Genomic DNA, 19,672 nt, shown 5'->3' with positions numbered 1-19,672 from the left:
ATGGTTAAAGAGTTAACCATGAGCTGAGAGAATGATGAATCCACCGGGATGTAATTGTTTTCTGACTCGAGAATTAAATAATGGTAAAACTTGTCGGTACATAAGTCGAGTTACAGACAGATAGAATGGTATAAACATTAAACCAACACACAATTGTTTTTCAGCTCTCATTTTTTAAGCTTTGACTTCTTCAACCTCGTCCCAATGCGTAGTTGTTGGTCGATATGTTGGCGTAATTCACTTTTCCGCGAACCGGACCACAACAGGGTACCCGAGTCTTCGGATCCTGCACGTTTGTAACCAACCAACCAGGTAAGAAAATTATACAAAACCCATGATGAAATGTATATATGACACTTAGATCGTTAATTAACTGGAGACTACAATGTTTTGTTACCTGATCAACGGCCACAACTGCTCCAACGTTCTTGAACCAGTAGGATTCTCTCCTTAGGATCTTGACTACGAACCCCCCAACTGATTATTAAATAATCGGACTATAACATGTAACTTCTAAAATATCAAAGTAACTCCAATACAATTTATGCATAACACAATGTTAGTAGTAGATGCAAAGATGGTTTAGGTTAGCTGACCTTGGACCCTCTCTTAGGGCCGATCGGGAGGCGGTTTGGGTTTGGTGGCAAGCAGCTCCAGCCGGAGCCACGTCAGTTGCTGGTGCACCTTCTGAAGAAGATGTTCCCGGAGCGGCCTCGTCGGCTGCTCTGACTACAAGTCTAGAACCAGCCCTTCTCATCGGTAAGAAAGACACTGAGTTCCTGGAAGACGAAGGGCCGGTGGCCCGCCGTGACGTTAGCCGTCAAAAAACAAACGCCGAAGACGCTGACATCATCGACATCTCTGGGATTTTTTTTCTTTTTTTTTTTGCTTCGTATTGTTGTTCCGACAGGAAAGAGTGAGTTCTTTAGATTGTTTTGTAATTTGCTCGGCTAAGAAAAGAGGTGATAGATGTTTTGGGTTAAACAAAAATCGTTTCCCTCCTCTTGAGATCTGACACGTGGACATTACACATCGTTCTCAAGGATAATGTGATGACATGGAATTAAAGATAAAACTGGAATAAAAAAAATCTTTTTGGTTGTAATTTAATCCGTAAGGATTCTTGTATTTGTAGTCAAAAATGGAATTACAAAAATCAGCTCAATACAGCCCATCGAAAGCCCACATATCCGTAAGACCGTGGACAGCCCATTGGGGCTTTTTGTAGACACAGTGAACAAGTTACTCCTACAACTTGGCAACTGAATCCCACCATCATTTGTTCTTAAACCGTGCTTATTCAAGTCAAACCTAGCAGGTTTCTAGCCAATTCTAGTTAAGATTTGTTCCCCACAACGTTGAATAATCTCCACCAACTTGGCAAACGTTCCTAAAAGCTCTTGCACCAACTGTACACTTTATAATTTATGCTGTTGTACTATACTAATAGACCATACACGACGTTAGACGAATTATAACCCCTTACTAAGATCAGTAATTTTAAACTAATCTCGCTCTCTCTCTCTCTCTGTTATTTTTGAAGCTGATCTCTTAAATTCTAAGCCCGGTTAATTTGATTAAACATGTATGCATTGTTCAGTTCTATACACCAACTTGCAAGACTAGTACGTATACAAATTGACATAAGAAATATAAATGGGCATCTAATCAGAGACTAAGTTGTATTAAACTCTGAGTCCATAATTTTTTATGGTCTCTTATTATACTCCCTAGTCATTAGCATTGTGACAAAAATGGAGAGATTACACCGGTTGGACAACAGTTATTTAAAAATATAAAATCCAACTGGCGTGTCCCCAACTTACGTGATTGGTTGGTTACGCTGTTTTAGTGGACCCTTCATCGTCACGTCGTCTTAACCGCATAATCACCGTCATAATTTCCATTGTGACAAAGCATAATAAGGAACGATTAAAGATCTAAATTCTAAGCAAGCTGATATATTCTATGGTCATGATTACCAAAGAAAAGAAAAATTTTTATGGTCTAGTTCTATACCGGTGTTGTGAACCGTCAACCGGTGGGAATGTGAAACTGTGGACTAAACACGTGGTGGACTACTATGGCTTATCTGTGATTTATGTAGCTTTGATAAGGGTCCGTCCGTGACAGTAAAATCTTATATTCAAAGCCTCAAAATTATCATAAGATATTAAGTTAACACGTTGATTAAAAAAAAAAGATATCAAGTTACAACAAGTACTATGTATCTTCGGGAAGTCATTTGGGCGTGTCATCCTTTGTTTCACCACCACTTTTTTTGTTCGTAATCTTGTTTATATTACATATAACAAAATATGTAATACTGTACTGTCGTAGTTCTATTCTTTAAAATACAATAACTTCTTCAATCAAAAAAATAAATACAATAACTTCTTGCGGAATTCCAAACATATTGACTGTGTAAATATGAGATACAAGCTATCAAAAAAATAGTTAGAAAAATGTAAATGTTAAAGACATATGGTTCTGCGGTTTTCTTGCTCTTTCTGATTTACTATTATTGTTTTTATTAATTGAAAATTAAAGATACATATATATGGTTGGTCCATTTCAGTTTTTCTTTTATTTTGGTCCCGAATTTATTTGCATATAAAACATACGGAACCAATCAAACTAGCCTAGTCGTTATCTTTTTGTTACTAGAAGAAGACATATCACGATTGTTGTTAATTAATTTGGCGCATCGTCTCCTTCGCAACTGCATAATTTAAATGGCTTGAGCATGCATGTTCTACATATTAGAAATTATCAATAAAACTATATAGCCAGGAAACATATAGTATAGGTCTTAACCCGTATCACAAACTTGCTAGGGTTAAATATCGAAAAATACAGTATAGGAAACAATAAATGGTATGATCGATACGATAGTCATCCCCAATAGTAATTCGATAGCAAGAAAATGGATCATCATTCTGTTGCCCATACATGAAAAGGACAAGTTATGTTCGTTCGGTTCTGTAACCAATAAAGTTTCTACCCGTCACTTGACAAAATTAGCGCTTGTATAGTTGTATTGTTGTATTAAATTTGCAATTGTCAAATAAAAATACTAATAGAAATATGGAAAAATAAAAAAGGAAATTAGCAGTCTTTTTCTTCTTATTAACATTATAGAGATGACTGTGATCATTGGTTTAGCACTGCTTTCGTTTTGCATACGATCAGCATTCGATATTTTAGCGAAAACATATACATTTGATGTAAAACAACCGAGTAACATATATAGATTTTAGTATACGATCGTAAATTTTATATGTTTAACTTGTGTGTTTTGCTCGATTTGTTCTCTATGAGCAAAAATTAAATTATGCATATACGAAGAAAAATCCTCATGAAAATGGCATCCACTGAATTTAAGAGCAATAAATAAATAATTAATATATGCATTTATTCTGGACAAATTATTAAGTTGAGCCTATCAAATGTCAGCAATAAAACTAAAATGGATAATTATTTTATAAATTCGAACATGTTTATATATACAAAGAATCCTTACACAATATATTATCGATAGTAACTGTGAAAGCAGTACAAGCAAGGTATATAGTTGTTGGCCATACCAAAATTTTTGTCACAAAGCATTCATTGTGAATGTGAAGTTTTTTTTTTGCTAAATGTAAATATCATAGAATGAAAGAGTTTGTTTACAAATGATCTTATGATCTGTATCATCTTGGCAAAAAGAAAGAAAAAACAAGATGGATACAAAGAGGTGAATAACAGGCTATTATCTTAGCCACAGTCTCATAAGAGAGCTAAACCTTTTCCTCAGCCTTCTTGCCGAGATGATGTTTTTAACCTCTTTATCAACGGACTAAAAAGATAGTAGAGGCCCGGAATGGATGTCTGTTGTGCACAAGGTTATTTCGCTGCTTCCATATGTGATAGATGACAGACTGAGCAGCAAGCTTCCGTAAGAGAGTGAGCCGCCGGGAGAGGATCGATTTTCTGATCCAAGACAGCAGTTCAGACCAGGAGGTGATCGCTGCTGTGTTGGGTTGCAACGCACGAGCACTCCACGCCAAACGTCTTGACTGTAGGTGCAGGAGATAAAGAGATGGTCTCTGGTTTCGTCATGTTGGTTGCAGAAAGGAACAGAGCGGTGAGACCGGGAGACCCATGCTGCAAGTCTTGATCTGGTAGGCAACCGATCATAATTCGCAACCCACATTGTGAAACTGAGCTTGGGGATTGCTCCCTTGAACCAAACAACATCAAACCAGTCCTTTAGCTCTCCTCTAGGCCTTAGCATCTCCATGTAGCTGAGGACCTGAAAACAATAGAAGAACTATCACCAGTAACCCATTCATACTCATCATTTATATGCTCAGAAAGTGGAAGTGAAATAGTTGTAAGATAGATATGCACTCTACTTCCTCTGCGATCGAGGGGTGAGGAAAGTGACCATGATGAACCTCTGATAGCATCCGTCACCCTGGCTTCATTTCTCAGTCTTAGTGCTCTAGGACCGGAGGGACCAATATGAGAGATGAGCTGTCCGAATGGCGTCCAACATCATCCAGAAGCTTGTGTCCTCTCCGTTTCCTAATCTTGTTCTGATGAACTGAAGAGCGAGAGGTCGAAGATCAAGTATCTTCTTCCAAGTCCAGGAAGTCGGAGTCTGATGCGGTTACAGTCCAGAAGGAGTGCGTGTTGAGGTGAGTACTCCAGTGCAATCCCCCCACAGTGAAGAGGGCTTTGATAGAAGTATCAGATAAATTTTAGGCACAGCACTTGGTTCCAAATCATGAAATTCCGGAGTCAAGCCCCCCCTTGTGAATGTGAAGTTGGGACGAACTATCCATGCAACAAAAGAAGAATAGAGATACAGTATTATCATAATTTGATATCCCTTTTATCCGTTTGGGTAAGTTTAGTTTAACATCTCTTTTCATTTTCATTATTTTTCTTCACCAAACATGTGAATAGTTTTGGATGTTATGAATTGTTGTTGTTGTTCCTTTGTTGTTGACTAATAGGTTTCATATCGAAGTCTGAACATCTTAAAGTCTACAACCACAGTTGTTGACTATATTGCTTGCTTACGTTGACCCTCGCTAAAATTAATTATACAAAGCACCGTCTATTATTTTTTATTGGCGAGTAATTAACTAACCGAGCGAGCTTTAGAATTACATTTACAAACTAGATGAATTATTCCATCTACTCCGATGATTCCGTTGTAGCATTTTATAATCTCAGTTCAATAATTGTTAAATAATTATAGTAGTGATTGTAATAAAACCAAAATACATATTGAGAAAAATTTAAAAATTGGTAAAGCAAAAGAAAGATATAGAAAGAGAACAAAATGAGCAAGTAGAGAGAGTACAGAGCAGCATTTTCTTTCTTCCTCGCTTCTTCTTTTCTCTTTCTCTCTCTCTTCATATGTTTTGTCTGTACTTGATATTCCGTAAAAGAAACTCTTTTTTATTTAAAACTCCCCCCCTTGGCTTCTCCCTTTTTCCCACTCGGTGAGCGCGTGGAAGATACCCTAAGATATAATATAGAGAGAGAGAAAAGAGGGACAGATTTGCTACTGCTTCTTCATCTCCGGCGGCATCTTCTCCGGGCTGAGTTTTTCTGACTTATCCAGCTAACCTCCTAACAGTTTTCACAGGTCTGCTCTTCCTCCATCCCCCTTATGACTTAAAAAGCTGAAAAAGTATCTGACTCATTTGCTTCTTCCTGATCTCAACTTTACAAAAGCTTTCACATTTTTCTTGTTTGCTTTGATCTCTTTTTCTTACTTAGAAATAGAGATTCTTCTGATCTTATACCTTTTTTCCTTCTCTCTGCACCGATTAGCTTCTTCCTCTCTCTTATCTGTCCTGCAGCCAAAGTTACAGTTTTTTTTTCTAATTTTTTTTTTTTACTCTTCTCCTGTTTGTTATAAAAAAGTAGTCGCATTTATTAGTGCTTGTGACTAGTGGGACACATTTTGAGTGTCTATATATATATGATATGATTATGAGAGTTCATAGAGATTACTAGAGAGTTCTATGATCTACCACTGATTTGCTTCAAAGCAATCTGGTTAGTTTCAGATCCAGTGTGCCTGAGGACTCGTTTCCTTCTGAATTGATCACAAAGGCGTGAGCCAAGGTTGATTTGTAATATTTTTTTTACTTTTCACTTAAGAGTTTGTTTCATAGAGTATACAACAAAAAGTGTATGTCTTTTGATTGTGAGAGGTCATGTGAAAATGGTAATTTGGTTCATCTTTCCTTTTGTATAGACTCTATGAAGTGTCCCTTTTGATTACAGAATCTTCTTTTTCTTCCCTTTTGTATAGACTCTTGTTTTGTTATATGCTTTTTGGCCTATTCTTCTTTTTGATGCTAGAAGAAAGTCCTCTCTTCTTCTATACTCTCCTTCTCCTCCTTCTCCTGGATCTTTTAGGTTCCACCAAAATCTTTTTTCATTTTGCAACCTTATATAGTAAGTAACTAAAAGCTGTGAAACTGCCAGGGACCAAAAATGAATGAGCTCCGAGGCAGAAAGGTTCAAAAGATTGAGAGTCCAGTTCCAGGATGCTTGGGGAGGATGGTAAACCTATTTGATCTAGGAACTGCTGTCAATGGGAACAAGATGCTTACAGATAAACCTCATCGTGATGGTAATCACTGAACTCTCCCTCTGCCACTAGTTTCTTCACTAGTCCAAGTTGTTTTTAGCTCCAAGGACTTCACTGTATGCAACTACGTTTATTTATAGCATCTCTTTTGAGTTTGGTATTCACTTCGTGTGTTATTGACATGAGGTAGTTTGTTGGCAGGATCCTCTCTGTCAAGGAGCCGATCTGATGTGTCTCGAATGCCAAGCCCCTCCTATAAAGGCCATTCAGAAGCTGAACTGTAAAATATTTGGTTTGAGACATTTTCTTTTTCATTATTGGCACCACTTGATGTTTCTTGCCTGTACTGTTTGCACAGATTATGTCTGATTTAAGGAGAAGTGCTTCTAGCAAAGTAAGTGGTACACCGATGAAGAAGCTCATCGCTCGAGAAATGTCAAAAGAAGTTGAGCCTAACAGAGCCCTACTAACGTGGTGGCGAAGTTGATGGGCTTGGAGACACTTCCCAGACTGCTACACAGCGAAGCAAATCCAGAAGCTATTCACACTCTTCGTCGCTGAATCATCCGGTGATGGATGATGATGAGGTCCACAAGTATCAGGAGCTCAGCAGAGAATATAAAGATGTGTATGAAATGTGGCAGTCGCCTCCTCAGAAAGCGAGTCGTTCAAGAGATAGCTCGCCTAGAAAAGGAAGGTATGATGAAAGGCTGCGACTGAGAGACTCGTTCGTCAAGAAGTTTGCAGAAGCGAAACGACTTGTTACAGATGACAGTCTTCACCAATCCAAAGAGTTCCAAGAGGCTCTTGAAGTTCTAAGCTCCAACAAGGATTTGTTTGTTAAGTTGCTCCAGGAATCAAACTCTTTCTCTCAGCAACTTTCTCAGACTGTTCCTACTCAGTCAGAGGCGAAACGCATCACAGTATTGAGACCTTCGAAGGCTGTTGAGACTGAGAGATTTGTGGTTCAAGGAGGAAGAACAAGCAGGTTAAGAAATCTGCTTCTTCATCAAGTGGATGGGGAAACCGAGGAGGAGGCGAGGAAAGGCCTTTACAACCAACACGTATTGTTGTCTTGAAGCCTAGTCTAGGGAAGTCTCTAGATATGAAAGGTGTTTCATCATCGCCATCCACTCCTAGAGGTGTACCCAATGAAGGCTATTTTGATGAGTCTGGAGATGTTGATCAGTCTAAAGAAGTGGCAAAGGAAATAATGATGCAAGTGCGAGAGAATCTGATGGGTCACCACCACAGGAATGAGACACAATGCTCTTCTGTCTTGTCCAATGGTTATAATGGTGATGACAGTTCGTTTAACAAATCTGATAACGAAGATCCAGTGGGAAACCTTAGTGATTCTGATGAGATCATGTCACCAGCTTCTAGACACTCGTGGACTGTCCTAATAGGTTTGAAAGTCCTTTCTCTCCTTCCTCTTTCAGCCGAGCCTCGTTTTCTCCTGAGTCATCTGTCTGCAGAGAGGCTAAGAAGCGACTCTCTGAAGATGGGCGTTGATGTCAGTAACCAGAAGCGGCGGCACTCAGCCGCATAAACACGTACCGAGAAGCTCAAGCACCTTAGGTGAAATGCTAGCACTCTCAGAGACCAAAGTGACAAGTGGATCATCCTACGAAGAGATAGTACCTGAGACAAGGGTGTCTACATCGTGTATAACCACTCATCTGAATCAAGTGGAAATGGCTGGTGATTCTCTGAATATCCTTGCAAGGTCAAAATCAGTCTCTGACGTTTCCAAAGCACAGCTTCCGCAAGAGCTTACTGAGACGACGGGAAGCTTGAAATCGTCATGGAAAGTTTCCAACTTGTTCTCATTCAAGAACAAGAAAGCAAGCAAGGAGAAGAGAGATACATCTCAGTACAGTAGTAGTATGTCTCAGCTAGCAACGCCTTCTTCAGTGACTCTTCCCAGCGAAGATTGTCGTCTCCCTCTTGATGCATTACAACAACAAAGCATAATCCCAGGCGAGGTATTCCCACCAGTTCTTTAACCTCGAAGAGCCATTGATGATAATACTGAACATTCATGCTTGAATCAGCAGAGTCATTTTGATTTGTTTGCAGGAGGAACTGACTACACCGAAGCCCCTAGAGGCTGGGAATACAAGTGAGAAACAGGACGAGCTAAGTCCAGTTTCTGTTCTGTTTCCTCCATTTGAAGAGGAAGGTGTCAGCACTCCAGAATGTTCCACATCAAGCAAGCTATGGACAACAACTCAAGGTAAACTTAACTTTTCTTTCAAGAGAGTTTGGTTACTCAGCTCTCACTCTAATGCTTTTATCCAAATGTTTGCTTTCTCATCAGGAGAGGAGATGTCTCTTAAATCTAATCTAATAGACAAATCACCACCAATCGGGTCTATTGCTCGGATCCTCTCATGGGATGATGACTCTTGCACAGACAACATATCTAAACCCGCAATGAGAGGAGTCCATGAGGATGAAGACTGGTTCTTATTCATAGAAACGGTATTAACAGCTGCTGGTTTCAGCAAGGGTTGCACCCTCTCTCATCCCTTAGACCCCTTCACTCAGAGAGAAATACACCAACCTAGATAACAACATCAAGGAGTTCGTTAACGAAGGAAAACGTAGACAACACAGGTCAACCCGTAAGCTCATTTTCGACTGCATTCAACTCCATCGTTTCAGAAACAACGACTACAACACCACGCATGGGCCAAGATTCTCCGCCTTAGACTTGGTGGAGCATGTCTGGTCCAGGTAAAGGACTGGCTTTCAGATGAGTATGTAGAGGACATAGACGCAAACAGTGTGGCTGCAGAGAGTCTAGTGAAGGAAGAGATTGTTGGGAGGAGATGGATGCACAGCTTTCAAGCTGAAATAGACGACCTTGGGATTGGTATCGAAAGAGCATTGTTGCAGGAGCTCGTAGAGGAAGCCGTTCTCGATCTTACACAATGAGATTAGAGCAGAACAAGTAACTACTACTACATTTGAATAAAAAAATGTAAGATTAAGTGTAGTTTTTGTCTTATGTGTCTCAATTTTTTTTTTGTAACGATTGAGGGGAAGAACAAAAATGCTATGCGACGACCATATTGTTAAAGCAAAGCAATAAGCACTTTGTTCCTATTTTTAAAACACAAATCTCGTTACGCTTTTTGTGCAAAACACACCAGAGAGAAAACCAACGTTCCAATCTAAAAAGTTGTGTAATACTTATGCACACTCTGAAAGTTACAACAGGTAGCAAGAGAGAGGAACAAAACGAAAGTAGTGATACTGATACCAAACACACACACACACGAACTCAAATCTTTTGAATTAGACTGAGGGATTCTGGCTCTGACCGTTGTTCAATCCGTACTGCAAAAGAATAAAAAGACAATCAAATACAAAGCTTAAACCTCACGTACTAAGTTCAGGAGATTAAGTTTTTTTTTTTTACCTTCTCTCTGATTCTGGACCTCCAGTTGTCAATATTGCTTGATCCAGAAGATGTCTGGTTAGTCTGTGGAGCAAGAAGATTCTCACGCGCTCTGTTAATCGGATTCTCATAATCATCTTCGTCATCAAGCTCTGATTGCCTAGGAGAAACCATAGCTCTTAGAACCATAGCCAGTAGCAAAGACAGTAGCTGAAACAATACCAAAAAAACAAAAACAAAAAAAATAATCTTAAGGAGAGAGAAGCATATGAAATAACTTAAATTTGGAAAAAAGGTAAAGAAGTGAGCTAGTTAGTTAACCTGGATAGCTACCACGCCAACCCCAACCCATTTGCAAATATCGATGTTTGCTTCAATGAAAGCTCGAAGGCTAGTGAGTTCTCCAGTTGGATCATAAGGAAGATCCTAAAAGAGAGACACGGCCGTTTCAGCACAGCAGGACGCAAGATACAAGATTTCGAATGTTGAAGAAGTGAACCTCACCTTCTCCCAGTGACGGTCAATGGCAATGAATCCAACGAGAGCTGCTTCAAGTATGATGACAAGAGTTTTGAGGATTGAATACTAAGACAGACAGACATATCAAGGAATTAAACTTGCTAATATACGTTTCCACATTAGTGAATAAAAGAAGTATATAATAAAAAAGGATACGAAACACAAGCAGCAGCCATTGATAGCTTCAGCTGCAATGAAACCGATGACAGTGACAATACAGACCAAGATCCCAATCGCCATGAAAGAGTATATGAACCTGCATTCAATTTCAAAAACCAAAACCAATTGGAACATTCCTTCGTAACATTAAACTGCTTAATAATACCAAAACACATCATCATCATCATGCATTCAAAGCTTTGACCTTTATCATTTTGTTTTTCTATAAAAAACACACAAATTAATAAGAAGATTCAAAATTGACTAATCATAAATCCAAAACCATAAAAATGGAAACTTTAGTACATCGAAACCCTGAAAATGGAAACTTTATAACAAAAAGGAGTACCAGGGAGCAGGAAGATCTAGGGAACGGAGGTGGAAACCCGAATCTCGGAGAAGGAGACCGATGGGTTTGTTCAGGGAGTCAGAGAGACTGTTGATAGCGATTCCTGAGCTAGAGAAGGGATAAGAAGCCGAGGGAGGCTGAGAAGGAGGAGGAGGGTCGACGGGGACGTGACGATTGTATTGATCGAGCATCCATATAGAGTAGATTATGATGGAGATACCGATGAAGGCTTGGAGGAAATTGAGGATCTTCAGGACGGAAGCGAAGGAGAGATGGCAGCAGTTGTGTCTCATTTTTTTTTGTGTGGTTTCTCTCTCGATATCGGAGGAAGATTGAAAATTCTGATGAGCGAGCGATCTCAATTGTAACCAGTTTTATGATTTGCTGGCAGAAGAAAAAAAGTATAATGCTGTTTTGTCGGATAGAATCCGAAGCTTTTGCTAATTAAAATATAATGGTCGTATTATTTGTTTGTTTAAATAAGGGATTAAATTAATTGTTTAATACTCTTTATGGAAATATTTGGAATTTTACAAACATGTAAGCAAAACATAAAACAATCTGCTCAATATAAATTGTAGGAATAAATTGTTGTGAAAAAAACTTTGGAATATAGTTTATTTTATGTTTTAGGATGACAAAATATCGTTTATGTTTTAGGGAGAGATGAAACTGAAACTGATGAAGGCAATGAGGCCGAGCAAACTAAATGGGCTATAGCAATGAGGCCTATTATTAATTGGGCTACGATCATTAAGCTCACTTTGGATTGACTTTTTCCTTCTTGCCTCTTCAGTAGTTCAAGTTCCCCCACCCACAACGTGAGGACTGTTAGATTCAAGTGATCCAAGCATACGGTACAGCTTATATATAGTGATGATTGTATTGTGATGATAACGGTAATGGTGATGATGACTGGAGTTAAGTGTGCATGTGAATGCAGATGACTGAAAAAGATAGCCAACTACTTATAACCAACATACGACCTTCTAGTCTCTCTCTCTCTGCTGTTCAAAAAAAAAAGTCTCTCTCTCCCTCCCCTTTATTTACTGATTTTGATTATACAAAATGTTATGTTTGCAAACTGGCATTTAAGTGGGACCGCTTAGCTCTCTTCGATTATTTTTCTTGTGATAAACCCAGGGGTGGTCCTGAGCATAGCGAGGTGAAACATTCGCTTAGGACCCCCAAAATTTTTACAAAAATTAGTATGGAAAAAGGCTCCCGATTTGCAAAAAATTTTTTTTTGAAAATTCCTTACTAAATTGTTTAGGGTCTCCACCATATCAGGGACGATATATGTCATCTCGTCATGTGCTCTTGTTTTTTTTCTTTATCGTTTCCTTTACTACGTAATGCAGTATACGAATTTTTAGGTAGTTATATCACATGAATGAGATATTCAAATCTAATGTAGAGTTCAAATTATAGTGACGTGGATATTTATTAAAATAGCTACATGCACGTATTAAGTAATTATCAGTAGATCATGCCTCATTTGAGAAAACGTGGACTATACATAGCTAAAAGTAATAAAATGTACGATATAGTTCTACGATATAGAAGTTCTATCTCTCTGCTGTAGATTCCTTTGGAATGGCAACATAACATCAAGAGCTACAGCCAGAGTTTCATGGGAGGTCTGTTGCTTACCAAAGTCTGAGGGTGGTATGGGCTTGAGGGACTTCCACTTGTGGAACAAAACCTTATCCCTTAAGCTGATTTGGCTCTTGTTCAATGAGAATGAATCATTGTGGGCCTCTTGGTGTAAGAGCCATATATTAAGCGAAATGAGTATTTGGAGCTTGGATGCATCAAATCAGGGATCTTGGATATGGAAAATCTCTTCTGAAGCTTCGCAGTCTTGCTGAAAGGTTCTTAAGATGCCAGGTTGGTAATGGACAAAAAGCTAGCTTCTGGTATGATCACTGGACGCCGCTGAGACCTCTCATCAAATATATCGGTCCTAGAGGTTGAAGACTTCTATGTTGTATTCATCATGTTACATACTCCAATATCTAAATTTATGTTGTATTCATCATATTACATACTCCAATATCTAAATTTGTGGTCGTTATATACTTTTGATGCCAGCTAATCATTTATTATTGTTGACCTGGCTATGTTTTTGGTTTGATCGGACTTCAGTTTTGGTTAGGTCTGAGATAAGTGTTTGATTGGTCCATCTTATAGCTAAAGATTTGCGACTTTATAAACTTGTTGGCTATAACCATTAATTAGCACAACCTTATAAGATGTAGGTTAGATATTAGAGCAACTTTTTAATGGTGATATTTTATCATTGGATTCTAAATTACATATATATTATATACAAATATTAATATTTAAGGTCGGTTGAGTTATCTGTAACTTTAAAATACTCACAATTAAATATAATATATATATATATATATATATATATATATATAATATTTAAAATTCTATGGTAAATTCTATGGTAATATATTGTATTATTACTATAAAAGTCGCCGTAACTTTAAAATACCCACAATTAAATACTAATATATATATATATATATATAATATTAAAATTCTATGGTAAGATATTATATTATTACTATTGAAGTTGCTGTTATGCAACAACATTACAGCAATAGAATATTGATCTTCGGTTATTTGGCAGATCAACGTTTTGTTTGGTTTACTTTAAGCTAAAACGTTACTATAAATAATTTCATTATAATTCAAGATCATCCTCTCATAGCATATACGTTATTTGCTCAACATAACGTGATTCATCTATATATCTCCCAACAAAAGTACTGGATTCGAACTTAAATCCGACAACAGTGCATCAAATACTATTCTTACCTATTGATTTAGTTTTGCATTCCACATGTTATCTCTTTAATTAGAACAGCTTTGTTTTCTCTTAAGTAGATCAACCGACAACAACATAACATTTATTACATACACCAAAAAAAGTTAACCATTAATACAATTTTCCGTTGTATATAACAAACGAAGAGACTAATCTTCTTTTACACTTTTCATATATTACGAAGTATCACTTCACATAATGTCCACTCTTCTAACATCCATATTTCTGTCCACCGCGTTATGGGGAATGCTATTTCTTATGCCGCAAAAAACAAACGCGGCTCGAGCGTTCTACGTCTTTGGCGACTCACTCGTGGACAGTGGTAATAACAATTACTTAGTCACCACCGCTCGTGCCGACTCTCCGCCGTACGGAATCGATTATCCGACTGGTCGTCCAACGGGGCGTTTCTCCAACGGCTTGAACCTCCCTGACATCATCAGTATGAGGCCATTTTTACATTTATTTTATTTCAATATTTTAGAGCTATTAAGAGTGATTTTTGCTTGGGGTTTAGGTGAGCAAATTGGATCCGAGCCAACGCTACCAATCCTTAGCCCTGAGCTCACTGGAGAGAAGTTATTGATCGGAGCTAATTTTGCCTCTGCCGGCATCGGAATTCTCAACGACACCGGTGTTCAGTTTGTAAGTCATCTGTCACATTATTCTTTATATCGAAATAATCTCTTAATTTCATTTTAAAATGAAGTATTATGAGCTGAAGACAAAACTCGTTTTCATAGTATTATTCCATGATAGTATTAGCTGGTACTTTTCCTGAAAATAAAGATTCAAAATATGATTAATTTTGTTCAAACATTATTAAAATATAATCAAAGAGGAATGTAGAGAATGAAAATAAAAATAGTTCCTTTCCAATTTAATATATATTCAGAATTCCGATAGTCAGATCTCCTCTGCTTATGTTTAATTAATAACCAAAAAGAGACATTTCTCCGACCAATTTTATCATGTGATTCATTAATCCGACTTTAGTTATTTTTTTTGTTTCATTAAACTAAACCGTTTTTAGTCTTTTTTCTAATCTTAGAAACAATAAAACATTAAACTCCAAGACTATGTTTCCATTTTCTTTCTTTCAATATACAGTACGTATATTTTAGAGTTGAAATGCTTACTTTGTTTTTCCTCTGGACAATAAAAGAACACTATATATGGTTAAAACCAAATCTAATATATATTTTTCTTGATGTGGATAAATAATGTAGTTGAACATACTAAGGATCGGTAGGCAAATTCGAGCTGTTCCAAGAGTATCAAGAGAGAGTGAGTGAGATTATAGGTTCAGACAAAACACAACAGCTTGTAAATGGAGCTTTAGTCCTCATGACTCTTGGTGGCAACGATTTCGTCAACAACTACTTCTTGCCATTCTCTGCTAGAGGTCGACAGTCATCTCTCAGCGAATTTAGCCAGCTTCTCATCTCCGAATACAGGAAAATACTCATGGTATACATATATATATATATATAATATTTCTTGGTTTACACGCTAGACTTAGGGTATTACTGTATGTTCTTATGCTTTTGACTCTTATTTGGTGATACAGAGACTGTATGAGTTGGGAGCGAGGAGGGTCATGGTTACAGGAACAGGACCGTTGGGTTGCGTACCGGCAGAGCTTGCTTCATCTAGAAGCGCAAACGGAGAATGTGCTCCCGAGGCACAACAGGCTGCAGCCATATTTAATCCGCTTTTGGATCAAATGCTTCAAGGACTTAACCGCGAAATCGGTTCTGATGTTTTCATTGGGACTAATGCGTTCAATATGAATGCAGATTTCATAAACAACCCCCAGAGATTTGGTGAGTACTCCTTCAATGATTTTGAAATTATTCTACCATTGTTACTTTTGAAATTACGACTTATATTCATCCGTTATGCTATTCTGCAAGTTTGTATCTTCTGCCATTTTTTTTTGTTAATGGCCAAGAATTACTTTTCTGACCTAATTCGATTAAATTTCATAGGTTTCGTGACATCCAAGGTAGCGTGCTGCGGACAAGGGCATACAACGGGCAAGGTGTTTGCACCCCGTTGTCAAGCTTATGTCCAGACCGTAACGCCTATGCATTTTGGGACCCTTTCCACCCGACTGAGAAAGCTACCCGACTCATCGTCCAACAGATCATGACTGGTTCGGTTGAGTACATGAACCCCATGAACCTTAGCACGATCATGGCGTTAGATTCCAGAATATAATCAAAGGAAGTAATATTTTTCAGTATATATACTTGACACACGATGTCCAATGTGCAAGTGTAATTTAAACATATCTATTTGATTACTACTATCAAATTATCATTATGTTGTTTATTAATTTCCAACTTTTCATATATAATAAAAGATTCAGAGTCTGTGGCAAGCTTAAGCAAAACAATGGCTAGTATCGGTTTTGTAATCTCTCTCAAAGGGCATAGTCGATGTTTTCTCCTTTTTGTTGTTTCAACTTGGTGGTTAATTTCCTACACATATTACAAGGGTTTTAACATTTTTTGCTAAATTTCAGATCCGTAATAACTGTGTCAACACCAAAACGCAAACTCTTTTGAAAATTAAAGATCAACCTGCAGGCTCTATTCATTGTGTATATACTGGAGATGTTGCCTATGACAGGTTTAATGTGACAGCACTAATGTGGAGGAATCAAAATGAGCGTCCTAAAAATTTCTGTCCCGTATGATTGTGCGGAATAAATGCATTCTTAGACACTTGTTCTATTGTGCTTGTTAAGCTGCGTTCATGCTAAATCGTAACCCAACACAATACATAGTGATTCAATGATGGTTTTCAAGTAGACCCCGGATGTAAGTTATATGAAGCAAGACAACTTGTATTCTTTATGAGTCATGGTGATATATTGTGGATTTCTGAAATGAAAAGCAAACTTCCATCTCCAGCAAAGTTCACATTAAAATAAAGGCAAAATTGGCATTACCACTTAATTTGTCACCCTCTTCAATTTTTGTTTGTTATATAAGTAAAGAATATTTGGACATTTTCTTGATCAGGTGGTTAAGTTCCCCAAAACTCAAATATTATATTGTCTTTTGGATGCATTTGTTTATGTCAATGTGTCACACATTAGTCATATCAACATGGAATGAAACAAATAACGATAAAATGCCTATGTTGAGAGCGATTACGACATTGTGAATACAAAATAGGTCATAGCACACCATACACTTAGGGCAACCCCACACTGTATATACTTTGAAGATACTTACAATTATGAAAATAATGTTGTTGATGTGATTAAAGTTTGTAATTTAAATTTAAACAAAATATCCCTGAACCATTTATAGATGTAAACATGTGCAAAAGTGTTTCTAGTGAGTTTCTCAAAGAATATGATTTGAGATATTGTGATTGTTCTTGCCCCTCTCGATTATTTTTAAGGCAACATTAATTGTTAAGTGATGGGGATGGTCTTTAGCTTTCTGATGAGAAGATAGAATAGAGCGTTTATTATCGTGAAGCAAACAACAATTGGAAAGAGAATCAAACCAGAAAATAACCTTATTAGAGGGAAAGAAAAGGATTTTAACGGTTCTGATCTAACCATTATTTTTTTAAAAAATCAAATTCTGAAGTTTTTTTTTTTTTCCGTTAGATTGCTTCTCTTGGAACTTTATAGTAAGCTAGATAAACTTTTAACCACAAACTAGATTTGGACCCGCGCTTAAAAAGCGCGGAATTATTTTTGTTGACATATTTATTACTCTATTTATTTGCTCACTAATATGTTTGTACGCATTTGGTTTTCGGTTTGGTTCTAATTTGTATTTTTTCTTTTTCAGATTCATTCCAGTTTGATTTTCATTTCTCGATTCAAGAAATATAAGAATCGTTCGGTTATTTATAAATTGGATTTGATTTTGGTTGGTTAACTTAGTTTTCGGTTTGGTTCGAATGACAATGTTAAGAACCCGTTAAAAATTTGAGTTCAATTCGACTATGGTCCGGTTCTTGTTTTTTAGATAATTTAGAGTAATTGGGGTAAAAATGATCGAATTTTGGAAAAATAACGGATAATTCAGATAAATATAGATATTTTAGCTAAAGAGTTATCGAGTGATTCTATTCTAGCAGAAAATAAAATAATTTTAAATATTTTGGATAAAAAATAGTATGAAAATTCATCTTTTGGGTAGAAATATAAGAATTGTTCGGTTATTTATGAATTTGTATTTGATTTTGGTTTGGTTAATTTGGTTTCCGGTTTGGTTTGGAAAACCATTAAAATTTCGTGTTCAATTTGACTATGGCCCGGTTCTTCTTTTTTTTGAATAACTTAGAGTAATTAGGGTAAAATGATGTTTTTTAAAATTTCAGAAAAAATAATGGATAAATCGGATAAATTTAGATACTTTGGATAAAAAATATTCGGGTGATTCTATTTTAGCATAAAATTAAAAATAATTTCAAATATTTTGGATAGAAATAGTAGGGAAATCCGTTTTTGTGTAGTTCAGTTTATAGATAGTATTTTAGAATATTTTATCATTTTAAAATTAAATATAATAAATATTTTAAAAAATATATAGATTGTATTTTGAATATTTGGATATCCATTTGGTTTTTAGTTTGGTTTTGATTTGGTATAGTTTTTCTGTCCCAAGATATAAGACTTGTTTAGATATTATAAATATTAGTCCGGTGTTGATTTTATTTTTTGATTTGGAAAATACTATTACTAAGAACATAATAATAAACTAAATTTATTTTATGTTTGGTAAATATTATATCATATGATAGATACTTTGGCTAAAAAAATATTCAGGTAATTCTATTCTAGCAGAAATTAAAAATAATTTCAAAATTTTTGAATAAAAAGTAGGGAAATCCTTTTTTCTGTGTAGTTCAGTTTATAGATAGTAGTTTTAGAGTATTTTTATCATTTTAAAAAAATATATAAACTTTATTTTGTTTATTTGGATATCCATTTGGTTTTTATTTTGGTTTTAATTTGGTTTTAGTTTTATGTCCCCAAGATATAAGAATTGTTTAGATATTTATAAATATTAATCCGGTGTTGATTTTTTTTTAATTTGGAAAATACTATTACTAAGAACATAATAATAAATTAAATTTATTTTAAATATTTGGTAAATATTATATCAAATAAGTATACTATTATAGTAATATTATATACTTATATAAATCTGTACTCAATTATTCATTTAATTAGGATTACATATTGAGAATAATTGATATATTCTGAGGTGGACAGTAAATACAAAAAAAAAATAACATATTATAACTTATCATATATTTTCGATTGTAAATAAAGTGGGGTCTGCAATTTATTTTATATATCAGTTATTTATTTGGTTGTATAACTAATTTCTATAACTTATTAATTAAAATTAAATGATAATGACATTCTTGTAAATAGTTTAAAAATCAAAGGGATGTCTGAAAAATGTCTACTGTTTTAATTGTATTGATATTTTTTCTTCTATTTTTTTCATCGTGAAGTTTTTCATTATCAACAACTCATTATTTTATTTTCTATATAACTTTTAACCACAAATGTTTTCTCCTATTTTCTTTGTGTTGTGAAGTATTTCATTATCCACAACTCATTATTTTATTTTCTATACAATTCTCAAATTTTCAATATATGCTTTAAAGTTTTATTTTTTTGTTATGAACTTTTCAACCATATACAAAACATGATCTTAGTTCTTTTCTTAATTTTGTCAACTTTTTCAAATAAATCTGACAAAACTAGAGAGAGAAAATCATGCATATGATGATTCGTTG

At 35.9% G+C, this 19,672-nt stretch overlaps 1 protein-coding gene and 3 pseudogenes across 1 annotated transcript; 2 read left to right on the top strand and 2 right to left on the bottom strand.

The window, feature by feature from the left end:
• Nucleotides 1-51: 51 nt before the first annotated feature.
• On the bottom strand, nucleotides 52-859 carry LOC130504607 (photosystem I reaction center subunit IV A, chloroplastic-like; annotated as a pseudogene).
• Nucleotides 860-5,981: 5,122 nt separating this feature from the next.
• On the top strand, nucleotides 5,982-9,693 carry LOC108825155 (uncharacterized; annotated as a pseudogene).
• A 138-nt stretch (nucleotides 9,694-9,831) lies between these two features.
• On the bottom strand, nucleotides 9,832-11,457 carry LOC130504608 (tetraspanin-20-like). Its single transcript, XM_056999235.1, has 6 exons — nucleotides 11,041-11,457; nucleotides 10,689-10,788; nucleotides 10,518-10,598; nucleotides 10,335-10,439; nucleotides 10,035-10,223; nucleotides 9,832-9,952 (listed from the first exon to the last, which is right to left on the bottom strand). The coding sequence occupies exons 1-6, from the start codon at nucleotides 11,331-11,333 to the stop codon at nucleotides 9,911-9,913; spliced, it is 810 nt and encodes a 269-aa protein (XP_056855215.1). The 5' UTR covers nucleotides 11,334-11,457; the 3' UTR covers nucleotides 9,832-9,910.
• Nucleotides 11,458-14,037: 2,580 nt separating this feature from the next.
• Nucleotides 14,038-16,260, top strand: LOC130504609 (GDSL esterase/lipase At4g28780-like; annotated as a pseudogene).
• Nucleotides 16,261-19,672: the final 3,412 nt, after the last annotated feature.

The sequence above is a fragment of the Raphanus sativus genome, unplaced genomic scaffold (assembly GCF_000801105.2).
Source record: "Raphanus sativus cultivar WK10039 unplaced genomic scaffold, ASM80110v3 Scaffold1698, whole genome shotgun sequence".
NCBI classification, from domain to species: Eukaryota; Viridiplantae; Streptophyta; class Magnoliopsida; order Brassicales; family Brassicaceae; genus Raphanus; species Raphanus sativus.
Note: the sequence above shows the minus strand (reverse complement) of the source record. Positions and strands in the feature narration are given on the sequence as shown.

Coding starts and splice junctions, on each gene's coding strand:
- LOC130504608 (XM_056999235.1), bottom strand. CDS start 11,333: ATGAGACACAACTGCTGCCATCTCTCCTTCGCTTCCGTCCTGAAGATC. Junction 10,789..11,040: donor CTAGATCTTCCTGCTCCCTG/GTACTCCTTTTT, acceptor AATTGAATGCAG/GTTCATATACTCTTTCATGG. Junction 10,224..10,334: donor TTGGCGTGGTAGCTATCCAG/GTTAACTAACTA, acceptor GTATTGTTTCAG/CTACTGTCTTTGCTACTGGC.